The sequence below is a fragment of the Diabrotica undecimpunctata genome, chromosome 8, assembly GCF_040954645.1.
Source record: "Diabrotica undecimpunctata isolate CICGRU chromosome 8, icDiaUnde3, whole genome shotgun sequence".
NCBI classification, from domain to species: Eukaryota; Metazoa; Arthropoda; class Insecta; order Coleoptera; family Chrysomelidae; genus Diabrotica; species Diabrotica undecimpunctata.
This window is the reverse complement of record NC_092810.1, coordinates 31,686,253-31,711,036: the sequence shown is the minus strand read 5'-3', so window position 1 is coordinate 31,711,036 and position 24,784 is coordinate 31,686,253. Positions and strand designations below refer to the sequence as shown.

Sequence of the window (24,784 nt, the reverse complement as noted above, 5' to 3'; positions counted from 1 at the left end):
TTTGACTATACGTTGTAATAAACATTTTTAAACCCATTTTTTACATTTCATTTTAAAAGATACGCGCTATTTAAACATTGGGTTAAAGTCTAACATGGGCTTCATCTTCTTGTTTAATTAAGGCTGTTTTGTTTTCTTTTGTTTTGAGGTTATCTGTCAGTTCTATTTTGGATAAGGAAGTTTTTTTTATTTTAATTAAGAAGTCTATTTCTACTATTTCATCACTTACCTAAATAAAAAGTAATAAATAGTTCTCCCAATAGATTATGATATTTTAACGCCAAGCGATAAAATTTGTTTATAGAAACCGTAAGTAAAGTACTTTTCTTTCTTTATCTCATTAATTTTGATGTATATTTATTTGATAATCAAATACAGCTCATAATATAAACATTCACAATGTTGTATCTTCATAAAGCAAGTTCAAAAGGGAGTTTTACGAGTTAAGTTTAAGCATTTATATGTGCAGTGTAATTAAACAGGTATTTGAACAAAACAATTTTAGTATACATCAAGATAAACTGTTACTCATTGTTTATAGTTAAATTATTGGTCCAGAGAGGATACATTAAATCATTAAACAGGTAATTATATTATTGTTTAATATTTAAATTTGATGTAGTTCAAAAAGATTTAAACTAAAATGATACTTGAATGGTGGGTATGTACTGAATTTATATTTGAAATTAAATAATGCAATTTAATGTCCTAATAATAACTTATGTTTAATAATTTAACACAGTTGAGTAAATATAAAATCCATGTATTAACTCCAGGGAAAGAAGTAAAATTTAACTGTGATCAGGACTCTAGCTAGGTTTTTGTTAATAAACATACATCTGATTTTTTTCTATTTGGCGTACACAATTTCAATAATAATGTTTATTTGCTGTTGTTTCAATTCTTTCCATCTATTAGTATTTTCCTGAAACCCATCTTGATCTTTTTCTCTTTTTGTGTCTCCTATTTTGCTATTTTTCTTCAATTCCTCTGAGTTTCTTATTCTTGTTTATAACTATTTATAAAGATTCTTTCATTCCATATAACTTTCAATTTATATTTATTTTTGAGAATCAGTTTTTTGCCAGCCATATTTTGAAGTTCTATCAGGCATGCATTTCCAACTATAGTTGAGCCGCTGAAAAGATGGAATGATCATGTGAATGGCACGCACTCTTAAATATTCCTCTTCCTATGTTATCACTTTTCCCACGTTTACACCGCTCAACAAAAACGAACTAACAATGTTGCTATAATATATTTATACCGTTTTTTAGAGGTTATTGATTTACATTAATTTTAAACATTTTCACAAAATTCACTAGCCGGCAAAAGTGAAACACAAATCATGATACATAAAACATTAAAGTTATAGTATCATGACACAAATTATGACGGTGTAAACAGTTTCCCATAAGGTCTAGTTTCGAGCGCCTGTCGATGCTTGCATTGAGTGATCATGCGACCTTGGATTCCATGTTTTAAGCGGCCAGGGTATAGTTTCATTGCAACTTGTATCTGTAAATGTTTTTTGAAAAAAATTCCCATTGCTTCACTTAATGTGTTAGTTTCGCTTATATTGATTGTTATGCTCTGAACTGTGACATTCTTCTCCTTATAGGATTTTTTCATAATTTCGAGTCTATTCTCTACTTGTCCTGAGTTTATATCCTGCATTCACTCGTTTTATTTTTTTATACACCTTAATATTCTTTTTTAAAGATATATTTTCTTTTCATAAGTTTTGAATCTCCTGCTGCTACTCTAGGAATTCAGTATTATTTCGTTTATTTGTTTTATTTTTTTAACTTCCCTTATCTCTTTCAACTTCACATGCAATACTTTGCCCTGTTATCAGTGATCTTTCTGTTTTTATTGGGAGTTATTACTATTGTTTTATTTTTCAATACACATTTATAAATTAAGAGCTGTGGCTATGTCGGTTTTATGAGTACTACAAGCACTGTCCCATATTAGTTGCCCCAACATTAGATTGATAAGAAAAGTAAATTTTAGAGAACAAAAATGAAAGCGCAGCGTAAATTTTAGAAGTTTTAATGCATTCAACAAAATTTTTGAATTTCCTAATTATAGAAAAATATTTTATAATGTAATGCAAACCATTGATTAAACACAATAATTTCTTCTTCTCATGGCGCCGTCTCCTTTCGAATGTTGGCGATCCAAATGGCAATTGTAGTTTTGTAGTAAACAGAATAATAGTAAATTCAAAAAAAAAACCTATAGAATATGTAATATTAACAAAAAAAAAATGTGAAAGTTTACCACTGAGTTACATCCCCTTTATTTTTAATGACATCCACAATTCTTTGAGGCATAGTTTTTAACAAGTTCTGACAAAATTCTAATGCAAATGAATTCCATATATCTTCCAATTTTTGCTTCAATTTATTGACGGACCTGGCAGGATGTTTTCTCAAAACTTTTTTCATTTCGCGCCACAAAGTCTCTATCATGGACAAGTCGGGACTGTTAGAAACACATTCCAGAAGTGGTATGCCATGGTCTTCAATCCATTTTAAACTCTTTTTTGAGGTATGACAACCTGCACCGTTCTGTTGGAAGACGAAATCTACCGCTTATGTTAAGTGGTGTTCCATAATCAGTAAAAGAGATTCTTCTAATAAAATATTAAAATATTTGTCTGTGTTTACAATCCCATCGATAAAATGTAACTTTCCCACACCTTTAGACAACATGCTGCCCCAGATCATATATATGATATTGCAATGGTCTTTTCGCAAACGTCATATAGTTCTCAAATAATTATGGCGCCAATGAATAATATCCTCTTGCTCCACCATGATGCTTCTTCGGCCACGTTTCTTATAAACAAATCCAATATCTTTCAGAAGTCTGTATAAAGTAGAAAGAGACAATGGCTGTATATTCTCATTACCTTGTATGAAGTTATGTATATGCTTTAAGAATGGCGGCAAATTTTTCATGAAAAACTCGCAATGAACAATTCTCCGTAGAATACTTCTTACACCCTCGTCATATGTGAATATTCTAGAATTTGATTGACACACTCGTTTTTTACGTTTTTTTTTGGCGATTTCAACGTTCCACTCTGTTCTTTTTCTTTTTTGAAATTGTAAATGCTTCTTTCGCTAACACCAGCCATCAACGAAGTACGTCTTACAGCAGCACTTACATTAAGTTGTTCCGTATTTTGTAAAAAACACAACACATTTAACACTACGAGTTTAGCGCAACCGTTAAATAATTCACCGGATTTAAACTTATGGGACTCCATGCTCTCTGTTGGAACTCGGACTAAATTTTGAAGTGTAGTTTCGTTTTCCAAAAGCACTTTCACCCTAAGGATGGGTAGGGGGTGAAATAGGGAAAGCTTGGAGTTTATCAAATACTAATTGACAAACAAGTTTATGGCCATATTTAGGTGATTATGTTAATGATCGTAATTTGTAGCAGAAGTTTTACAAAAGAAGTGAAGTGAATACAATAGAAAAAATCTAATTTCTATGAAAGAATTGGAAATTTGAATATTATATATAATATCTATAAATAATATCATTTCCAAGTTTCCAAATTCTTTCCTAGAAATTATGTAGGTTTTTTCCATTTTATGTAAAACATTAAAACTACAGTTATTGTATGTTGTTCTTGTAAAGAGGTGTTCAAATGTTATTCTTATGAATATGATTTAATTGTATATCTCATGTTGACGTTTTATATGCAAAATTCATAGTTTTCGTTGTCAATAACTCATCAATGCCTTTTTATTCTACTGTATATGTATACATGATATAAAATATTTTACTCGTACTGTCGGCAGATGCATTTTATCCAAGCCGGTCCTGTGAGACAATGAGCAATCAACAGCTGGAGAAAACCGACAACCCTGCGCGTTTATTCTCCATAAGAAAAGCATTGCCGTATCTTACCCGTACTGCACTCTCAGTGTGACATTTTCTATAGTCCTACTTCTTATAAAAGTTTCTGCAAGTAAGCTTGTCCGTGCTCGTAATCCCTCATTGCTAAAATCTAACAATCTTTTAATTAGAGAAATTTACAAATATCTAAGAGCTTAACTCGGAATATTTTTGTAACGATACGATTAGTGGCGCCGGTCTGAGACACCCGAAAGCTCGTTTACTATGCCACACTATTACACTGTAATGATCACATGACGACTAACCGTTAGTCACAAGCCACAATGGTACATGAAGGTACTGAAACGTTCCATTCCTTACAATAACCTGTTTAATACCAACATAAAAAAAAACAGTCTACCCGGTCTCTCACACAGTGACGCCACTACCCAAAGGTTAATAAGGAAAGAAAAGGGGGTCACTCGGCATGTGAAAACACTAGAATTTTATTAACTATCTCATTACTTTAGATATTATGAGATTTTCTATGACATAAATGTAATTATAATTTAATAAATCAACTTTTTTACTGAAAAAATTGCAGCAGTCACATCTTTGTATATAAAATCTTCTTTAAATCATATCTTTAATATTTAGAAAATCAACCTATTTTCGCATGTTTTTTGCAATCTCTATATTTCATGAATTTGCATTTTTTTGCTTATTAATGTAATATGCAATCTTAGTCTTTTTCATTAATCTTTTTCAAAATTTGAGTTTTTTCGTTTTTTTTTTTTGTATTTTTTGAGAGAATTTGCGATTGTAATTTGTATTTTTTTATGCCATCAGAAAGTAAACATTAATTAAGTAGGAAATTTTTTTTGGGAGATAAAATTAAAAAATCAAAAACTCGTGTAATGTGAAGACATGTAAGAAGATGGAAAAAACATACGCAAGAAATGTTCGAAGATACAGCAACAACACCAACTGAAGTAAATAATTTCTACGGCCCTATCTACGGATAAGATCTTTTGTTAATAAATATTAGCAAGTAATTACAACAGAGTCAAGTGTCCAGGTTTTTTACCCAGCAGTGTACGTCGTTATATTCAACTGTCGATTAATGCGCTAACAAGCATTTTCTCATTAGAAAAAATATATAAATCCTCGCCGGACGAATCTCTCAGTGCCGCGAGCTCCTAAAATCGAAATGTGCCACATTGATTCAAGACAAACATAATGCGTTATATTTTTGGCTCAAATCCAAATTTAGAATTCAACCTACGGGCTTGCCAAGAATGTGACAGTATTCAAAAATTATTTTTCACCCAAATCATGACCATAATCTTTAACTAATATTCGCACCAATAACGTTCTTATTCTCGTCAATTCCTAATGTACTAAATCTCGACGGCAGTTTAACTAGTGTTTTGTTTCTTTTATTTTCAGTGTGTTTGTTTTTTAATGGAATCTGGAGAAAATCATGGCCAATGAACTTTTGGTGGTGCAGGCGATTTATTCTTACAAAAGGAGCAACAATGATGAGGTAAGACACGCTTTGTAATCTTTGGGATAACGTTTGCGATAAATATTACCTGTTGTTTTTGTTTTATTGTCTTTGTTTTGCTTCATTTTTATTAATAGACTTTTGGCACTTAACATTACATTGTTGTTAGTCACTTTCATTGCCGTATCGAATTATGAGCAATTTTATTTTCTATGCCGATAACTTTTATCGCCTGTAATAATTTTTGGTCATGGAAAATTTTGTGTTTGTGACAGTAGAACTAGTGTTAGATATTAATTTTTTTATTGATTGGATGAGCCCCTTCCCATATCAGTTCAGTCCAACGTTAGATTGATAAGAAAATTAAATTTTAGAGAACAAAAATAAAAACGCAGCGTAAATTTTGGAAGTTTTAATGCATTGAACAACATTTTTGAATTTCCTAATTATAGAAAATATTTTATAACGTAATGAAAACTATTGATTAAACAGAATAATAATAAATTTAAAAAAACGCATAGAATATGGAATGTTAACAAAAAAAAGTGTGAAAGTTTACCACTGAGTTACATCCCCTTTATTTTTAATGACATCCACAATTCTTCGAGGCATAATTTTTATCAAGTTCTGACAAAATTCTAATGTAAATAAATCCCATATTTCTTGCAACTTTTCCTTCAATTTGTTGACGAATCTGGCAGGATGTTTTCTCAAAACTTTTTTCATTTCGCGCCACAAAGTCTCTATCGGGGACAAGTCGGGACTGTTAGAGACCCATTCCAGAAGTGGTATGCCTTGGTCTTCAATCCATTTTAAACTCTTTTTTGAGGTATGACAACCTGTGCCGTCCTATTGGAAGACAAAATCTTCCGCTGATATGGTAGTGTTCCATAATCGGTAAAAGAGATTTTTCTAAAATATTCAAATATTTGTCCGTGTTTACAATCCCATCGATAAAATGTAACTTTCCCACACCTCTAGACGACATGCTGCCCCAGATCATGGCAGATGAAGGAAATTTGACTTTTCTCTTCAGACAGTCGGGATGGAAAGCTTCATTTTTCCTGAGCATGACGCGACTCCACTGTCTCCAACACACACTCCAAATCTGGACTGATCACTCCATTGTATTGAATCCCATTACGACTGAGTCCAATCTTTATGCCCTTTTGACCATCTTAGTCTATTTTTCTTTTGTTGTAATGTTAAAAGTGGCTTTTCCTTAGCCTAAAATAAAATGAAATTTATTAAAAACATTTCGTACTAATTTTTTCAACTATAAAACTTACTTTGTAAGTACCAAATCCTAATTTATGGGCCTCTCGGTGACATGTTGATCTAGAAACGTGTCTTCCAATAACGTCACTCCATAATTTTAACTCCAACTCCATATAACTTGCTCGTCGATTTTTCACTATAATGCGTCTTAATGCCCTTCGATCTGCTTCGGTTATTTTACTTTTTCGTACATTTCTAGGTTTTGTGACGACCGAACCTGTAGTTTTGTATCTTCTGACCTTTACCTCGACCCATTGTACAATCCACAAACGGCAAAAAGCTTTACAATACTACAAAAACTACAAATTATATTTGAAATTAACTGACAATATAATTTTTTTGATGTCATTTTTCCATAGCTACCTCCTCATTTAACGTAATAAGTAAATGCATAGCCAGGGTTCAGTGAATCTTTTTTATTGTTGAAAATAAATAAAAAACCATAAGGGTAATGTTTTTAATAAATATTAATAAAAATGCCATATTAATTAATATGGGAACTTATGAAAACATGCAGAGAATTATTATTTGTTTATGGTAATCGACTTAACTGCAAATTCCATAGGTGGGCCGACTGAGATGGGAACGGGCTGGTATATGGTATTTTTTAGAGTAACATATTTTAACATCGTATATATATATATATATATATATATATATATATATATATATATATATATATATATATATATATAAGGAATTAGCAGGTATGCGGTCTGTCGTATATTTGTATATAAAACTCCTTTTTTTAACATCTCTATATTTAGCTAATTGTTTGTTAGCTTCATCATTATCAAAAACTGCCATTGATAAAACATTTAACCCTTCTGTGACTAGATTATGTAAACAATTTACTAATATAAAAATTGTTAAATATAATGTATTAGAAAACGGACAACTGTTTTCAAAAGTAAAAGACAAGACTCCAATTATTTATAAAACTAATGGTATCTACAAGTTGCCTTCTCCAGGTTGTCTGAGTTTTTATGTCGGTCAAACTTCACAATGGCTCAAACAGAATAACACAACACAAAATAAGAAAAGTACGTGTGCGGCAGTTGACCACTATTTAAAAAGTGGGCACCAGTTTGACTACCCAAATGTCAGGGTTTTAAGGCAAGAAAATAGTTACAAAAAAGATTGTTTTTGAAATGTGCCACATAAATAAAGAAAAAGAGTCAATAAATTACAAGGTCGGCACGGGGCAGTTAAGCAATAACTACTGTAATATTCTAAATAATTTAAATTAATTTACTGTATAAATAATAAAACATTTTAACCATCCTGTATATTTTGAACATGTATAATTATACACCCAAGTGATATTGTCTGTCAGTACTGTTTTGAACATGGAAATGTTAAAATATTCTTAATTCTATAAGTTGAGTAATTTATAACATCGTTCTTTTTATTAATTTTATTTAAAATTACATAATACATAATTTTTGGCGGGGAATTTAGATTTCTCGTCCCAAAAACCCCCACTTACCAAATTTCGTGTTGTTATCCCATGCCTGTCAGGAAATATTCAAAAATAAATCAAATAAAAGTTTAACTTTCGGTTATTGTCAACATTCATACTAAGGTAAGTTAGCTTAAATCGACCTTTTAACCTTAGTAATCTAAAGTTAAGCTATGGCCCATTCGTTACCAAACACCCTGTATATACCTATAATAATAACTAAAAAGTTCAGATACCTAGATTTGTCACAGTCTCGAGAAAAATCTTATTTTTCCGAGACTGTGACCCGGATTTATCATTATACCCATGCATCAGGAAGTTGTTTCTGAATCAATGTTCCATTTTTTTTCTGACACTATTACGCACAAGACAATTTTATTCGCTTGTTTTAATTTTTCTAGCTGTACATCCTGACAGCCACTGATAAATTCTTGACCTCATAAAAAACTCCTCAGGTCATTGGACACGTGAATCACGTTTAATTTATAGTCTTTACAATGAAACTTATTCTTAGCACCGATAAGTGTCTTAATAAAACGATTCTCTCCAATTTGACGACTATTTAAGATACTAATAATATGTAGCAATAAATATAAAATTAACATTCCAAACAAATTTTTCGACTTGTGGCGTAGAAAATAAAAAAAGTTTTGTTTGGTTTATATTCATAGTATGTTTTACAATCTATTTTTTGCAGTTGTTCCTCTTTTTTCGACAATATCTGTTTGATAACGTTTCGACAAAATTATCGTTATCATATTCAGGTCAAACACATTTTCTGCAATTAATAATTAGCTTTCAGAATTCCTCCGTTTAGACTATCAGCTTGATCAGCAAAAAGTATTATTTAAATTTGTCTTATATTGATTGATTTTGTACGCTTCTCTGTATTGTTTTATCTCACTCTCTTCTCTTAACTTGGAACCATAAGGGAAACTTTTTTATTATTTATTTTACGAAACAAGGTTATTCTTCACAAAAAGCTGTGCATGGTCTAAAAAATTTTTACTAGAAACTACACCCAAAACCATCTTCTTGTAGTCATTTCCTCAGTAGTCATTTCATGACGTGCGATCGTTTTTAATGTAAAACATTAAATTCTGCTTTTTTTTATTCATAATTCAAATGCTTCATATTGGTTGCCACAAATCAAAATTTCATTTCATAAGTTTTAAAGGTTGATGTCTAAAAATGGAAATTTTACTACGACTGCTCAATGAAAGTAATCAATTCTATTGATCTCACGAGAATCATAAAAAATGGTAAAAATCGCGCCACGTTTATTTATTTTTTTTTTTAAGGTTTAAGTACGTTTATTGACGTTTCAATTTCCACTTCGGAAATCGTTCTCAAAATACAAACATTAGTAAATTAAATAACTTTTGTTTTTTTGTTACTTGGTGAAAAATTCTTCTAATAATTTAATTTTATCTGTCTCATTTATATTGACAATTCAGACATACATTATACATTTTAAAGTAGACGACTTTAAAATGATATTGCCAATATTGTTGAGTTGCCTTCCTGGGACGACTTTACTTGTAAGATAGTTAATTCGATTACATGAAATCAACTTTAACTTGAGAATATCCGTCAGAAAAAATCATAATATGTAATTCGTTTTAAAAAGACAAACACATGTCATGATGACAGTAAAAATCTCCTGTTAGTGATTCCATAGTAAATTATGAGGGAAAAACCAGGAGAAAACCTCATAATACTATCCCGACATGATAAATATTTGGTCGTGCATTTAGTTTACTTTCAATAAACACCAAATTCTAATTTTATATCTTTGTTATTTAAAAAACATAAATGATGTATCCTCTATATGCTACCGACTTACTAATACTGGTATTTTCCTTTTAATAACTTCCTCTTTTAATATGGGTAACCAGATCCTACTACATTCTGCCGAGGAATTTGCGACACAATTGATCTCATTTAGCATAATTAGAGCCGCTTCTTTGATTTTTCTCTTTTTACCATCCGTTTCTTTTAGGACTATATTTGAATCATTCCATTGATCCCTATGTTCATTATCCCATGCGTGTTTACATATTTGAGATCTATAAAATTCTGTATTTTTTATATAAGATTTATGTTCACTTATTCTAACATTTAATGGCCTTGATGTTTCACCTAAATAAAACTGGTCGCATTCACAAGGTATTTTATAAATACAATTCTTTGTCCTTTCTTGTTTATTGTTAGGTTTGGTTTTAGACAAAATAGATCTCAATGTGTTTGTTGTTTTGAATGTTGTTGAAATGTTGAATTTATTTCCTATCTTTTAAAGTTTTTCTGATAACCCTTATATGTATGGTATTGTTATTTTCCTCGTATTATTCCTTGTGTATGCTGTAGGATTTCGTTTTAAGTTGTTCTGTTCTATTCGTTCGATTGTTGAGAATTCCCTATTTATAAACGATAAAGGATAATCATTTTTTAATAAAACAGATGTTAACAAATGTTTTTCCTCCAAGAACGAATTTTCGTTAGAACACGTAACTTTGGCTCTATCATATAAGGAATTAATGATTCCCTTTTTAATATTAATATTGTGATTTGATTTGAAATTTAAATATCTGTTGGTGTGTGTTGGTTTTCTATACACCTGAGTCTCATATCCAGTATCGTTCTTAGAGATTAAAACATCCAGGAAAGGTAGTGTGTTATTATATTCCTTTTTCATGATAATTGTTGTCTCTTCTTTATCGTTTATATTATTCAGGAATGCGTCCAACAGCTCTGATCCATGAGGCCATATTGTGGGTTTTAAATTTTGTTTAGAAATAATATTTGTTTCAAAATCTTCCATAAATATATCGGCTAATACTGGAGATAAACTAGAGCTCATTGCTAAACCAAAATTTTGTTTATAGAATTCATTATTTAGTTGAAAATATGTATTATCAGTACATAATGTTAATAACTCCATTATAGCTAATATGTAATAAAACTGTGCCTCGATTATGATTCCAATCGTCGGACGAAATCCGTGAAATGAACTATACTACTCTTCATTCTTACACGTCTGATTTTTCCAGCTAAACTTCAAGAAGGGAGATTTTATAACCGTAACCCAGAAGGATGATGGTTGGTGGGAAGGCACCCTTAATGGCGAGACGGGCTGGTTTCCTAGTAATTACGTCAAGGAGTGCAAAGGTAGGTAAAATTGCCATTATATTTTATTAAACATTATCAATAGAATGTGCCGATTTTGTAGAAATTATATAATATAGGAGAGAATCTTCTATCGGATTATTAGAAAATGTACATAACTTTGCTGATTTCTGCTCTTGCTGCATTATTGTGGTTGATTTGTGAGTCTCGATAAGTGATAAGTGTAAAAGACGTAAAAATACTGAGATAAATACAGTAGGTAATCCAAAAATATTAGAAGTATCAAAAATATTATATTGTAATAAATAACTGGGTTTCAGTAGAAAACTAGAGCACACGTATTCGATAACATGCCTGTTTTGTTTCATAACATTTTCGCTACACTTTAACCTTGTAGATTCAGCAGTTTTCTCAACATACTTAGATACCTTAACGAATACAAAACGATCATTAATCTACGATAATTTTGCTGCATGTGAATGTTAAAAGTCTAAATTGCTAGAATATCTATTATCACAAACTGGCAACGATGTCGTCGCTTTATCGCAGTCACATTTTTGAAAATCTACTGCCTACAAATTTGATTCTCTACTATATATGCTAAAAAAATAATGTATGAAAATATTTAGGCATTTTTTGGATGCGAATTATTTCAATGTGTTCATTTTACACAAAAAACTAGAAGTAAGAAAGAGTCGCCTCAATTTCACGTAGACAGAACAAATTATAGAACAATATGCAATAGGAAGAGAGGTTTGTGGAACAAAAAGAAAAAAAATACCGAAACCCTCGCGATTCTTTATACTTGATCTCTTATTTCTGTTTCAAACGTATTTCTGTAATCGCTAAACGTTTTGGGATTCCTAAGTAGTTTATTTCCATTACTTGTTCAGTGCTAACTTCATCGACTTCCAGTTTACATCTTATTGATTATTTACTGATTACTATTGTTCTAGTTTGCTGAGTTCAAATTGTCATATTATATTCTTTTTCTCTTGTATTAAATATATGAACTAATCTTTAACGGCTATCTTCATTTTGGGCTATCAATATTGCATAACGGACAATTTTAATTTCATTGTTCCCCATTATCTTTATATATCGTTCTTTGGTGACGCTGTTTAGAGGGCGTTCAACTATTTTGAACAGCAGTTGTAACTGTAACAGCAATAAACAGTAATTTAAATATTTTTGACCCTCCCGTCCCCCCCAAATAACGCACCGTAACGTTTTTCTCTGCCCCCTAACCTAACTAAATGTTACGTTGCATCCAAGTGAGCATGTTTACCTAAAAGTGATAATTGTGTTGCAAAAAGTACCGACCATAAAAGCCTACACCACTTTACAATACTGGACGTCTGTATCAATATGTCAATTTTCTTACATTCACATAAAATAATAATAATAAATACAGAAAAATAAAAATTGCAGTCTATTATTTTTTCTGTGATCTGTTTTAATATAACAATCTATAAACATGGATAGTTTATACTTCTAAAAATATAATGTCGCTAGTTTTATTGATTGACTTCTAAATAAAAGTATTTGATGTTTGAAAAATGAATTCCAGAATTTCCCATTGTAAACATACATATATCTGTCTTCACTCGTTTGATGTAACTTGTTTCACGGAATTTTACACAATATTTCGTTAAAAATTAATGAATGGGAAAGACTTTACTATTTTAAAACGAATTATTGGATATATTGGGTGTTTGATTAGTGTGAGGGAGCTCAGTAGATCTGTTATAGTAAAAATTACAAAAAAAAAAGTTATTGACAAAAATTGTAGGCAGCTTTAAACTCCAAATTTTAAAATTAGTTACAATCTTACAGGGTGTTCCATAAGATGGTGGCAGACCAAACTTATGTTTTTTTAAACGGAACACCCTATACCAACTGTATTTTATTTTAAATTTGAAATCTGCTTCACTCCCACATCACAACAATGTAAAGTTTTATTATGTTATACCGGGTATTTAAAAAGTTATAACCAATATTACCTGAAAATCTATTTAAGTTTAACTGCCTGTATATTAAAAAGAAGTATGGGAACATTGATCTATTGCAACCATAGTTTTTTAATAATTGTTAAAAATTATAAAACATATTCGTTTTCATAATATTCGTTAAATCAAATACAGGGTAAGTCAAAATGAAAGTACATTATTATCTTGATAATTTTAAATAGAACACCCTGTATTTTATATCACTATCGAAAGTACTAATATCGTACTTTAAATTTTATGATATACCTATACCTAAAGTTATCAGTTTTCTAGATATTTTTATTTTTCCAACAAAGTATTAATTTGGTAGATAATTTAACGTCGTCTTCTTCTTCAGCTTTCATTTATCCATTGTTGGACATAAGCCTCCTCCAATTGCTTCCACGCTTTTTTATCTTTTGCAATTCTCATCCACTGCTTTCCAGCTACAGCTGTTATATCGTATATCCATCTCTTTTTGGGTCTTCCCACGCTTCTTTTTGTTTCTCGAGGTCTCCAGAATGTCACTTTATGGGACCATCTGTTGGTGTCTTGTCTTGCTACATGTGCTACCCATTGCCATCTCAATGTCGCTATTTTTTCCATGATGTCGGTTACTTTAGTTCTTCGACGTATTTCGGTGTTAGGAATTTTGTCTCTGAGGCTTATATTTAACATGGCCCTCTCCATGGCCCGTTGAGTTACTCTTAATTGTTCTGCCATTTTTCTTGTTATTGATATAGTTTACAATCCATAAGTTGCAGCTGGTAGTATACAAGTGTCATAGGTTTTTCGTTTTAAGTGTATTGGGATTTTTCTGTCTTTTAAAATGAAGCTCAACTTACCAAAAGCAGCCCATGTCAATTGTGTCCTTCTTTTAATTTCTAGGGTTTGATTTTCCTTTTCGTTTTTAATTGCATGTCCTAGATATATATATATATATATTGTTCTACCTTTTCTATATTGATGTTATCTATCGTGATGTTTTCTAGACTGTTGCTTAATATCTTTGTTTTGTCGAGATTCGTTTTTAATCCTATTTGATTCGATTTGTGATTTAAATCTTGTAGCATTGATTTTAGTTCATGGATATCGGTGCTTATTAATATTATGTCGTCTGAGAAACGCAAATGGTTAATACATATATACTCCATCTATTTAACGTTTACCAATAATTATTGTGAGTTGGCCATGATTGATTTGTCAGAAACTGACAGTTTGACATTATTGTTTATTAATTCAGTATTGGGGTACACCGTAAATTAGCAACAATTATTATTTAGTAATTCAGTAATTAATTCAATTTAAATTAGCAATAACGAATTTTACTACTGATGAAATGGTAGATATGATCTGGATATTGTGGGAATGCAATAAAAATTCACTACTGTCAGCTAGAACTTATCAAGAACGGTTTCCAGGTAGGCGGCAACCTAGACAAGATACATCTGAAAAATTAAAAAATCGATTTAACCGCACTGGTAAGGTGGCCCCAAGGTCACCAGAATTCAATAAAATGGATTCATTTTTTTCGTACGTTTCCTCTAGGAATCTGATATTTTTAAAAACTTTATCTAAAGTGTTATGGGATAAAACCCAGTTCCCCGAAAACATTTTGGGAAACAGGTTTCAGACAAATGAATTCTCAGAACTTGACAAATAGTAAATCAGCCAATTTGAGCTTGAGAATGTAAAAGATAATAATGATATACAATGAGAATAGTAATTAAAATATATAACTAAAGTCATTATAATAATATATTACAAGTAATTAAAATATGTATAACTAAATAAGGTCATATTTTTAATGAAATAAAAAGTATTAAAATCAAAGTATGTAAATAAATACGAATAAATACTTTCCCGAACAGAGTCACTATATATGAGAAAAAAATTGTATCAAAAGTTACATGTATCTAAATTATTTGTAAATTTGTGATCTTGTAAGTATTTCATATATTAAGTACTTCCCGCATCAGTCCAACATGACCATTTAGTTCCGAAATCAGCTATTAAAGAAGTCATGTTCTATTCTTTTCTGAATTTTTCCATATAATTTATGGGTCGTGAGTGAATATTTCCAAAGTTTTATTGTTGATTTAGATTTCATACCTTTGTAGATGCTCCCAGGCCCATCGTTCTTCAACAGAATCAATACAAATCTGTCGTCCTTAACGATTTGGTCGATTCGGAAAAAGCACACGTCACTGAGCTCGAGGGCCTCGTTACCAATTTCCTACAGCCGCTGGAAAAAAGCACCATGTAAGTACTACCCTAAATAAAACTTTTTTAACCATCATCAGTCGAATCTAGTAGCTGATACTGTTGGTCCTAATTTTATTAACAGTTTAACTCCTGACGAATACAAACAACTGACGGGAAACATCACAGAGGTCTTAGAAACGCACCAGCAGCTTCTGAAACTCGTAGAATTGGAATCGAGTAAACCAGGAAATGATCAGCGAGTTGGTAAACTGTTCCTCAATTGGGCACCAAGAATTAAAAGTATACACCAAGCCTACTGTTCGTTACATCCCAGGGCAGTATGCATTTTGGACAAGTATAGGTAAGATACTGCATTAAATTATTTATGTTATCTCTTCCCAGCGCCCAATATGTACCTTTGTTAGCTTCTCTACTACATATGTTCTCTTACTTTGCCTTTTGTCTTTCCTTTTCCTGTCTCTATCTCTAGCTTTCTAACTTTCTTACTCTTACTTCTCTGCTCTTGCTTTTGCTCCATATGTCAACACTAGTCATCAGCCTCTTTTAGATAGTTTAACATTCCCCGTGTATTAAGAGGTTACTTCAGGTGAATTTGAACACAGCACCTCAGACCAATTTCTGCTGTTGTTTATTTGTTTGTACCATTTTTTTCTTGGCCACATTTTTTGCAAATTGTATAATGTACTAACGTGATTGTATAGTGCAATAAAATTTGTCGGAAATAATGTTTGTTGTTTTAAGGGATGAACTAACTAAATACATGGAGTCAAAAGGTGCAGCAAGCCCTGGAGTACTGGTACTAACTACTATGCTAAGTAAGCCGTTTAGAAGACTGGACAAATATTCTGGAATGCTTCAAGAGCTGGAAAGGCACGTCGAAGAATCCCACCCGGACAGAGGCGATACCCAGAGATCAGTCAGCGTTTATAAGGATATTGCAGTAAGCATTTGCTTTTTATTTTAACTTCACCAATACTTTATTTGGTGTATTGTTTTTAGGCAACTTGTGCCGCCACCAGGCGACAAAAAGAACTTGAGCTGCAAGTGCTAACGGGTCCAGTTAGAGGCTGGGAAGGTCCCAGCTTGACAACTTTAGGCGATATAATATATATGGGGTTAGTTTCGGTGATGCCGCAACACAACGATCGGTATTTTGTGTTGTTTCCTTCCACTTTGTTGATTTTGAGTGTTAGCCATAGACTGAGTGCCTTCATATATGAGGTGAGTTCTTTTATCTAGTTATATACTACAAAGTATTAAAAGTAGTGGTTTCTTTATATACTTTTTTACGAGTAAAACGACAAAATTACACAGTAGTATCCTAGGATAACTGTTTAAGCAGTTGATAATGATAATTAATTAGTTATATCATTAAATTTTCAGTTCGTAACACTTTAGTATAAGTTTTTAACCACTAGTAGTACTGTTTAAGCGATAGTAAAGATTTTCAATAACTAACATCATTTGTTCAACTACTAGTAACATTTTCAGTAGCATATAGTACTTTTCAACCACTTGTGGTATTTTTCAACCGCTTGTGATCATTTTTAATAACTTATGGTGTTTTTCAATCGCTACTGGTATTTTTCATTTGCTTTTGGTGTTTTTCAATTGCTAGTGGTATTTTTCAATCGCTAGTGGTATTTTTCAATCGCTAGTGGTATTTTTCAATCGCTTGTGGTATTTTTTAATCGCTTGTAGTGTTTTTTAATCGCTAGTGGTATTTTTCAATCGTTCTAGCATTTTTAAAAGTATCACTATCGGATAAAAATTACTACCAACGCTTGAAAACTACTAAAAATAGTTAAAACAAAAACAATTAATCAAAGTCTCGGTTTGAAAAAATACTACAAACGGTCGAAAAATTCTCTTTGTGCTTGAAGTAAGTTACTAGAGATGCAAAGGTGTCTTAGCATTTGAAAAAGTGGTACAAGTGTTGAAAAAATACTATGTCGCTAAAAAAAGCTAGCAGTGATTGTCCGTTAGAAAAAGTGTTCTCCGTTATTAAAAATCATTACTGTTGCTTCATATTTTCAGGGTAAATTGTTCCTTTCTGGTTTATCCGTCACGAGACTTGAGGACAATGACCAGCACAAAAATGCCTTCGAAATCAGCGCTCCCATGATTGACAGGAGGCTGGTGGTATGCCAGAATAAAGAAGATGCGGATCACTGGGTAGAGTTGTTAAGGAAGCAGATGCCCAGGTCGTCCACCGCTTCCACTGTTAGTCAGAAAGTATCTCCGTCCCAAGCACAGTTCGTTCCACAACCACCGCCACATGTAAGTTTTAAATTTGTGTTTTCTTTTATTGCCATTGCTTTTTTTAAGCAAGAAGCTGCTTTAAAAGGGAATTTTGTAATGACATTTTGAACACAGATAAGAGACACTATTACACAAAAATTATTAATTACTTTCTAAATTTTCTTTAATATGTATTTACAATAGCTGTTTCTGTGTCAATGCACGTTGTCAAGTGAACTTTCTACACTTTATTTGGTACTGAGAGAAGAGTTATATGCATGCAAAACGCTTGCAAAGTGGACACAATATTTTAATAGTTTCTACAAACCGACATTTGTGTATTTTCACAATTGCCAATAACTCTTTTGTTACCTATTATCTTCAAACAATATTTTTTCCTCCAAAAGTCACTAAATTATTTGTGCTTTTTTACCAATTAGGTGTAGGTCACTTTTTAGATCTTTAGAATTAAGACTTAATTTTATTTTCTTTGTTTGTGATCTTTGTGATTTTATCACGATTATAGACAAGAAAAAGTTGACTAAGAGTTTCACACGCCAATACAAGTCTAGAGGAGAAAAAACATGATTAATGGTTGCAGGTGTTCGCACAGGTGGCTGGCTGCAGTTTGCATAGGTGGCCAGATGCAGTTGATCGCACGACCACAAGGGGGCATTCAACCAGTGAAGACTTTACACGAAACTAATGACAGAAAAAGGAAGAAGAACTTATTTATCGCATAGAATGACAGATGGAGAAAACGGAGAACTGAAAGAAGAATACTGGAGAGGTGAAATCAGAGGGGGCGTGGCTTTTGATGGAGTTGTGTGAGTGAATATACCTGTCCACTGCTAGTAAAATGCTTCAGGCAGTAAGAGTATTTTTCAATCGCTTATGGTATTTTTCAACCGCTAGGTTGGAAAAGGAGAAAGAAAAGGAAGAAGAGTTGATAGTGACAGATGAAAAAGAAGAGAAGCTAAAAAAATAAGTTGTAAATGATGCCTCAATTTTGTGAACTGCTTCTGACGAATAATAGTTTTCCATAAATAATTTATATACTTTCCCATTCAATTTTTTTAATGCTGTAATCATGCAATTTGTCACCAAATCCTCTCTCTCTTTTTCTTTTGTCTGTTGAGTATAGTGACGAAGAGTATATGTTTTGGTCGCTCATATCCTCTAGGCTCAAGTTTTTCTAGTCTTTCTGTTCTCTCTCTCAATAGCAAATTAAGTTTAGAAAAGAATCGTTGATATCAAATTCGTCACTGAGAAATACGCCTGTATTTTTGAATTTATATCCATTTGCAGTCTTTATTACAAAATTCTAATGTGATTTACTTTAAAAAACAAATTGAAATAGAGTTATCTCTAATATTTCAGCATCTAGATCGGAGGGGTTACTGCAACCGTTCCTCAGTGATAAATTATAAATCGCCTAGCGGCCACCGCCCTACAACGTATCCCCCTGATCACTACCCATCGGCAGCGCCGTTCGCTGCACTCACGAAACATTTCCAAAGACTTATCAAGCAGAAGTTGATAACAAGAAAACTTCTGAAGAATCTTTTATATTCTGAGTATTTGAATAAAAGAAACATAAATTTAGTTAAAATAAGACATCACAGAACCGAAATCAGTATTTACACGAAGGATATTCACTGTCGGGACAGTGTTATCCACTGCGAAAGTGATTCAGATAGTGATAGTTCGACGGTTAGTGATAGAAAAGTAGTTTCTGGTACTAGTTCCAGTAGTTCGAGTAATCCGTTCGGGTATATAAGATACTACAATCCGCAGACAGGATCGGAAAGAGCAGAAACCAAATATGAGAGTATGGTCGATTATGGGGAACCCCCAAAAATAAAAGTCCCTAGTCTGTTAGTGTCCAAAGCCAGCATTCACCTGAAAAAGCAGTGGTCTGAAGAATCTGAAACTAGTGCAGCTCTGCCTGAGCCCAAGGCGTATATGGCTTGCGAAAACATAGCAAAGCTTAATGATAGTTTAGAGCTAACGAATCTACCGGTTCCTCAAAGTTACGTACCAACTACCCGCCAAAGTTGTCCAACGAAGCTAGTAGGAAACAAATTCAATCAAACTAGTTTAACTACAATATACATACCAACGTGGTCAAGTTGTGATAACAATATGGCTTGTGCAGCTCAGTCTTCCCCGAAATCTTCTGCTAGCAGCACCACAACTCATTCCAGCAGTTTAGAACTGCCTGTTAATACTATGCCTCTGCCTGACAATATGCTAGCTGAACTCTTGTATAATTATGAAGATTGTTCTTCAAAGTTTGGAGGTAGCGAAGAAAGTTTGATACTCAAACCTCCTAGTATGTTTATTAAAGAAGATGTTAAAGTGGTACCGCAAAGTATGAGTTTAAATTTAGAGAACGTAGGATTCCGCAAACACAGTATTAATTCGGATAAGCCGAAGCGACGCAGCAGTTTACAGATAACGCCCAAAGAGTTTCACGACTATCCCAGCACTTCCAGGCAGTCGTTGTGCAGGTGTTGCTTGGAGTACTGCCACAGTCCGAGATCTTCAGATTCTGGAATGGCTGGAAGCTGCACACTTAATTCACCGGATTCAGCTAACGTGAATGAAAGATCTGATTCTGCTCAGATTCGTTGTAGTATAGACATGGCTAATCTTTTTGACAAATACAGTGACAAGCAAGATGCCATATCGTTAAGTGAGTTAGTTGCTAGGGATTTCGAGTCGGAGTGTCCGTGTACGTCTCCTTTCGGCTCTACTCCGCGGACTTCAGGGCAAGATTGTATCAACGAAAACGTCATAACGAAGTCACGCGATAGCATGACGTCATCTACCAGAATGCAATCAAAACTGTACGTAGTGCCATCAAGGCCCAGTGTGATCGGACCGGTAAAATCTCAATCGATGGGAAGTTTACTAGAAGAATGCCAAAAAGATGATACAGAGAAGAGCGAGGAAGGTGACGATTGTCCTATGTTCAAGTCCGGACTGTACGCTCATTGGTGGCTGAAAGCGAAGATACCAGCAAGTGTCGTTAAGGGGATTTACATCAGTACCCGACCAAAAAATACAGGCAAGGGCATGATTCTGGCCGGTTTGTCTATTTTTGTGGTTTTGTGATTTATTTAAAAGCTATCTAATAATCTAACAAATGGCTTGTGTGTTTTTGGCCCTTGCCTGTATGACACCTCATCTTAACTTTATTCATGCGATTAATTGATCACTTCTCATTGTAATCAGCCGACTTGCTTTTTAACAATACATGATTTTTTTTTTCAAATTTATTGGCACTGACATACTCTGTTTGGTTTTATTCATTTTACCAAGCTATAGCATAAAGAAATTGTTGTATTAATGTGCGTAAAATCATCGTGGAATCCCATTTTTTACAAAAAGTATTTTTCCGAAAATGACAGATTACTGCACAAGAAGAAAGCAGTATAACCTAAAAGTACTCCAACAAAAATCAATAAGAAACTCTAGAAACAGCGCCTGTACAAAAAACTAATAAAATTCGCTTAGAGATATTATTCTCATTGTCATTGTTGATACGGCCCAAGTCCATTCCTCCATCCCAACATCCTCATCTACACCATACCCTCATCTCAATCTTGCTCCAACTCTTCTAAGTTTTTAAGCGATTCCAGTACGAGGGCTGTCTTTTTAGTTTTGCATATAGCCATAAAGACAAAAAATATATAGACTTAAAGTACTTTATGGCTTTTCAAAATATGTCCCACCAAGATCGATACACTTTTGCATGTGTTCAAATCAATTGGTAAAACAGTTATTCCAGTCTTTAGTTGACACCTGCAAAATCGCTGTTTAAAAGCATAGATGGCTTCTTCTGGCGAGTGGAATCGCTGCCCAGGCATTAAATTCTTGATATTTGGGAACGTGAAGCAGTTATTCTTGGCTATAAGGTGGATGCACTCGCATTGTAAGCAGTGTGAGACTCGCATACCAATCAGAAGTAACCGTTCTTCGAACTTCTAAAGCAATTGTTGCCACATGACCAGATTTTGACACAAAAGTTGTGACGATTTTCTTTGACACACTTCAAGAACGAATCACCTTTGTGGGTTTTTCCTTATCGTTCACCCACATAGCGGATTGGCGTTTATTTTCCGGTTCGTAGGAGTAAATCCAAAATTCATCGCCACTAACAATACTATAAACGTTTTTTGAGCTTCCTTTGTTGAACCGTTCCAATGTTTCTCGACGCCAACTGACGCGAACCGCTTTTTCCTCTTCTGTGAAGAAGTGAGGGATCCAACGGGAAACCAACTTTGTAACATCTAGTTCTTCATGTAGGATGTTTGGATCGAGGTCTTTGAAATGCCCAAAGATGCCTCTACATTCCGGTATGTTACACGGCGGCCATCCTTAATTAACTGACGAACCGCATGAATGTTTTGCTGTGTGACTGCTGTTTTGGATGGACTTGGCCTGGATTCGTCGCTGAGACTGGAGCGATCACGTTGAAATTCGCAATATCAGCGGAAAATAGTTGACTGGTGTAATGTTACATTTCCAAACACAGAAACCATTTTAGCGAGACATTGCTGTTAGGATAATCCTCTCCGAAAATTTGTAAAAAAACCGTTTGAAAATTTTTCGACCAACTTGCTCATTTCAAAAATTCACTGTATTCACGACTTGTTGCATCGTAATGAAACTCTCGATTTATGTCAAAAGGACAAACCTCATAATTATATCTTTGAATTCAACAGATACCTAGTCTCTTTTCTCCTTTCTTGAGATCCCGTCTTTCCATGGTCTCATTCAATTCGTTCCTCCATGATCTTTTTATCTACCAATGGACTCCTTTTCGAGATTTTTGATAAGTATGTCGATTGATGTACTCTTCTTTCTTATCTATACCAAATTAGGCCATTTTTTCTATGTAGCTCAGTATATCTTGTTTTAGGACTATTCTTTGTTTGATATCTTACCTTGTGTATGTTTTTGTGTTCAAAATAGGTACTAGCAACTAACTGCTAAGTTTATTGTTGGTCTTTAGCCCAACCCTTCAACCTGGAGGACTAGGGACTCTTTCATGATTTATCTGTCTTAATCTTTGAGAGTCCTCTTCACATTTGACACGGTTAGATCTTCGTGGCAAACACTGTCGTCAACCATACAATGTTTTTGTGTTCAAAATATGTACTAGCAACTAACTGGCAAGTTTATTGTTAGTCTTTAGCCCAACCCTTCAACCTGGAGGACTAGGGACTCTTTCATGATTTATCTGTCTTAATCTTTGACAGTCCTGTTCACATTTGACACGGTTAGATCTTCGTGGCAAACACTGTCGTCAACCATACAATGATTTCCGGGATTACAGTGAATGATTTGGGATCATGTCTTAGTTTTTCTGTTCTCCCTACGTTTCGTTGGCGACAGAGATTACCAAATATGTTACGGCAACAAAACAACAATTGGAAACAGCTCGAAACAGGGAAGAAGACTAAGATAAATCGCTACATTAATTTAAGTAGGCAAACAGTTTTTCGACAGACAATCGAAAAATACTCAAGAAATATAAGTGTTGACCTGGAGAAAATGCACCAAGCAGAGGAGATATTCCTTGATGCCGATGCTTGAAGTCATAATGGATGAAAAAATTCAATATAACTATAGATTTTATTAATTTTTTTTAATTGACAAATTTTAGTCTTTTGCGGAAATAAATTGATGGAATGCGTCAAATATAGAATAACGTGAGGTCAGTGTCAGTAGCTTTCAAAAATTATCATAATTGATGTAATGTAGTATTTTCCGAACCAATTATTTTTATGTCTTTTGTCAATAGATGACGCCACTAATATCAGGCGGAAACCCAAACCTAACGAGTAACCACCAACGCCAAGGCAGCGTCCGCTCCATAACACCTACTCTTTCAGCTTCCAGTCATAGTATTGCCAGTGTAAACGCAGCAGGTCGTGGATGGTCGGCCATATGCCTGCGCCCCACTCCGCCGTTGCGACCCTACCTTGCTTTGGGTACTTCCCCGAACGGACCGTACTCCAGGTACACCAGTCGTAGACCCATGACTTACAAGGAGGACGGTTTTATCTTGGATGTCATCGAAGCGTATTGTTCCACCATGAAACCCAGAAGCACTGTTAATTCAGGTAGGTGACATTGATTTTTTAGTGCTTGGACAATTAGGTTAGGGTAACACTTTTTTACGTCTAGATAATTTTTTCTAGTAGAAATGACATAGAGACGGGATATTTACATTGTTACTGCTATAGATTTTAAAAGTTTTCGAGTACATTGACATTAAGAACTGTGTATAAAAGTCAGTCGACACCCTGTTACTAAAAGACGCGTTGAGAAACTGTAAATAGTACCTAAAATACATAACTACTAGTTTATGATTGTACCTTGACGAAGAAACCAACGGAACTATTGCTCTATTATCTTAGTGACTGAGTTGCAGATACATCCAAGTTGGCTTAACCATCTTAAATCTTTTTTCCGTCGTAATAACTTCAATTAAAAAGATCATCTAATTACATGATTCAAATTCAATTTATAATTAAGTAGGACCTTTACAATTAAAATACGCTTGCATAAAATGATTGATCACGCATACTTATTAATTTTGCAGTTACAGTCAAATTTAGTGTTAAACGGATAAATACAAACAGACAAAAAAAGTTGCGTATATTAATGTCAAAAACACATCGTTTTTAACATCGGTGTAAAAGCAAATGACATCTGTATAGCATTAATACTTTGAATATTCTTGTTGCATATAATTTCCATCTTACAGATAAAAGTTTCTTCTCTTGTTTTAGCTGTATTATATTGCTTGTATATAATTTTACTTTATACGAATTTAGTTCTCGCTTAGAAAGCGAGATCTCGCGTAATCAAGTTTTAAATGTTGTTCTATACTATTGTTCTTTTTGTTTTATAAGTTAGGAGTGGTTGACAAAAATAGTAAGTGCATTTGAAATATAAATAAGTTTATTGGTATCTGTTTGATTAATTATTGGCTTAGCATCCTAGTTCTCTTTTCTTCGGTGTTCCATTGCCTTCCGTCATTTGTGAACAGATCCCATAAGATATCCACTGCTTTATA

At 33.2% G+C, this 24,784-nt stretch overlaps 1 protein-coding gene across 1 annotated transcript; it reads left to right on the top strand.

Moving 5' to 3' along the window:
* The first annotated feature begins 28 nt into the window (after positions 1 to 28).
* LOC140447399 (uncharacterized) lies at positions 29 to 23,641 on the top strand. The gene is made up of 10 exons (XM_072540026.1): positions 29 to 309; positions 5,310 to 5,406; positions 11,158 to 11,275; positions 15,342 to 15,483; positions 15,569 to 15,787; positions 16,189 to 16,387; positions 16,447 to 16,668; positions 17,485 to 17,731; positions 19,076 to 20,761; positions 23,504 to 23,641. Exons 2-10 carry the CDS (start codon positions 5,344 to 5,346, stop codon positions 23,545 to 23,547), a joined length of 2,940 nt encoding a protein of 979 aa, XP_072396127.1. The 5' UTR covers positions 29 to 309; positions 5,310 to 5,343; the 3' UTR covers positions 23,548 to 23,641.
* Positions 23,642 to 24,784: the final 1,143 nt, after the last annotated feature.

What these genes read in the sequence shown, in the direction of transcription:
- LOC140447399 (XM_072540026.1), top strand. Translation starts at nt 5,344, where the DNA reads ATGGCCAATGAACTTTTGGTGGTGCAGGCGATTTATTCTTACAAAAGG. An exon ending in AAAGGAGCAACAATGATGAG is followed by an intron (nt 5,407 to 11,157) that starts GTAAGACACGCT and finishes TGATTTTTCCAG; the next exon opens with CTAAACTTCAAGAAGGGAGA. An exon ending in GCGTTTATAAGGATATTGCA is followed by an intron (nt 16,388 to 16,446) that starts GTAAGCATTTGC and finishes TATTGTTTTTAG; the next exon opens with GCAACTTGTGCCGCCACCAG.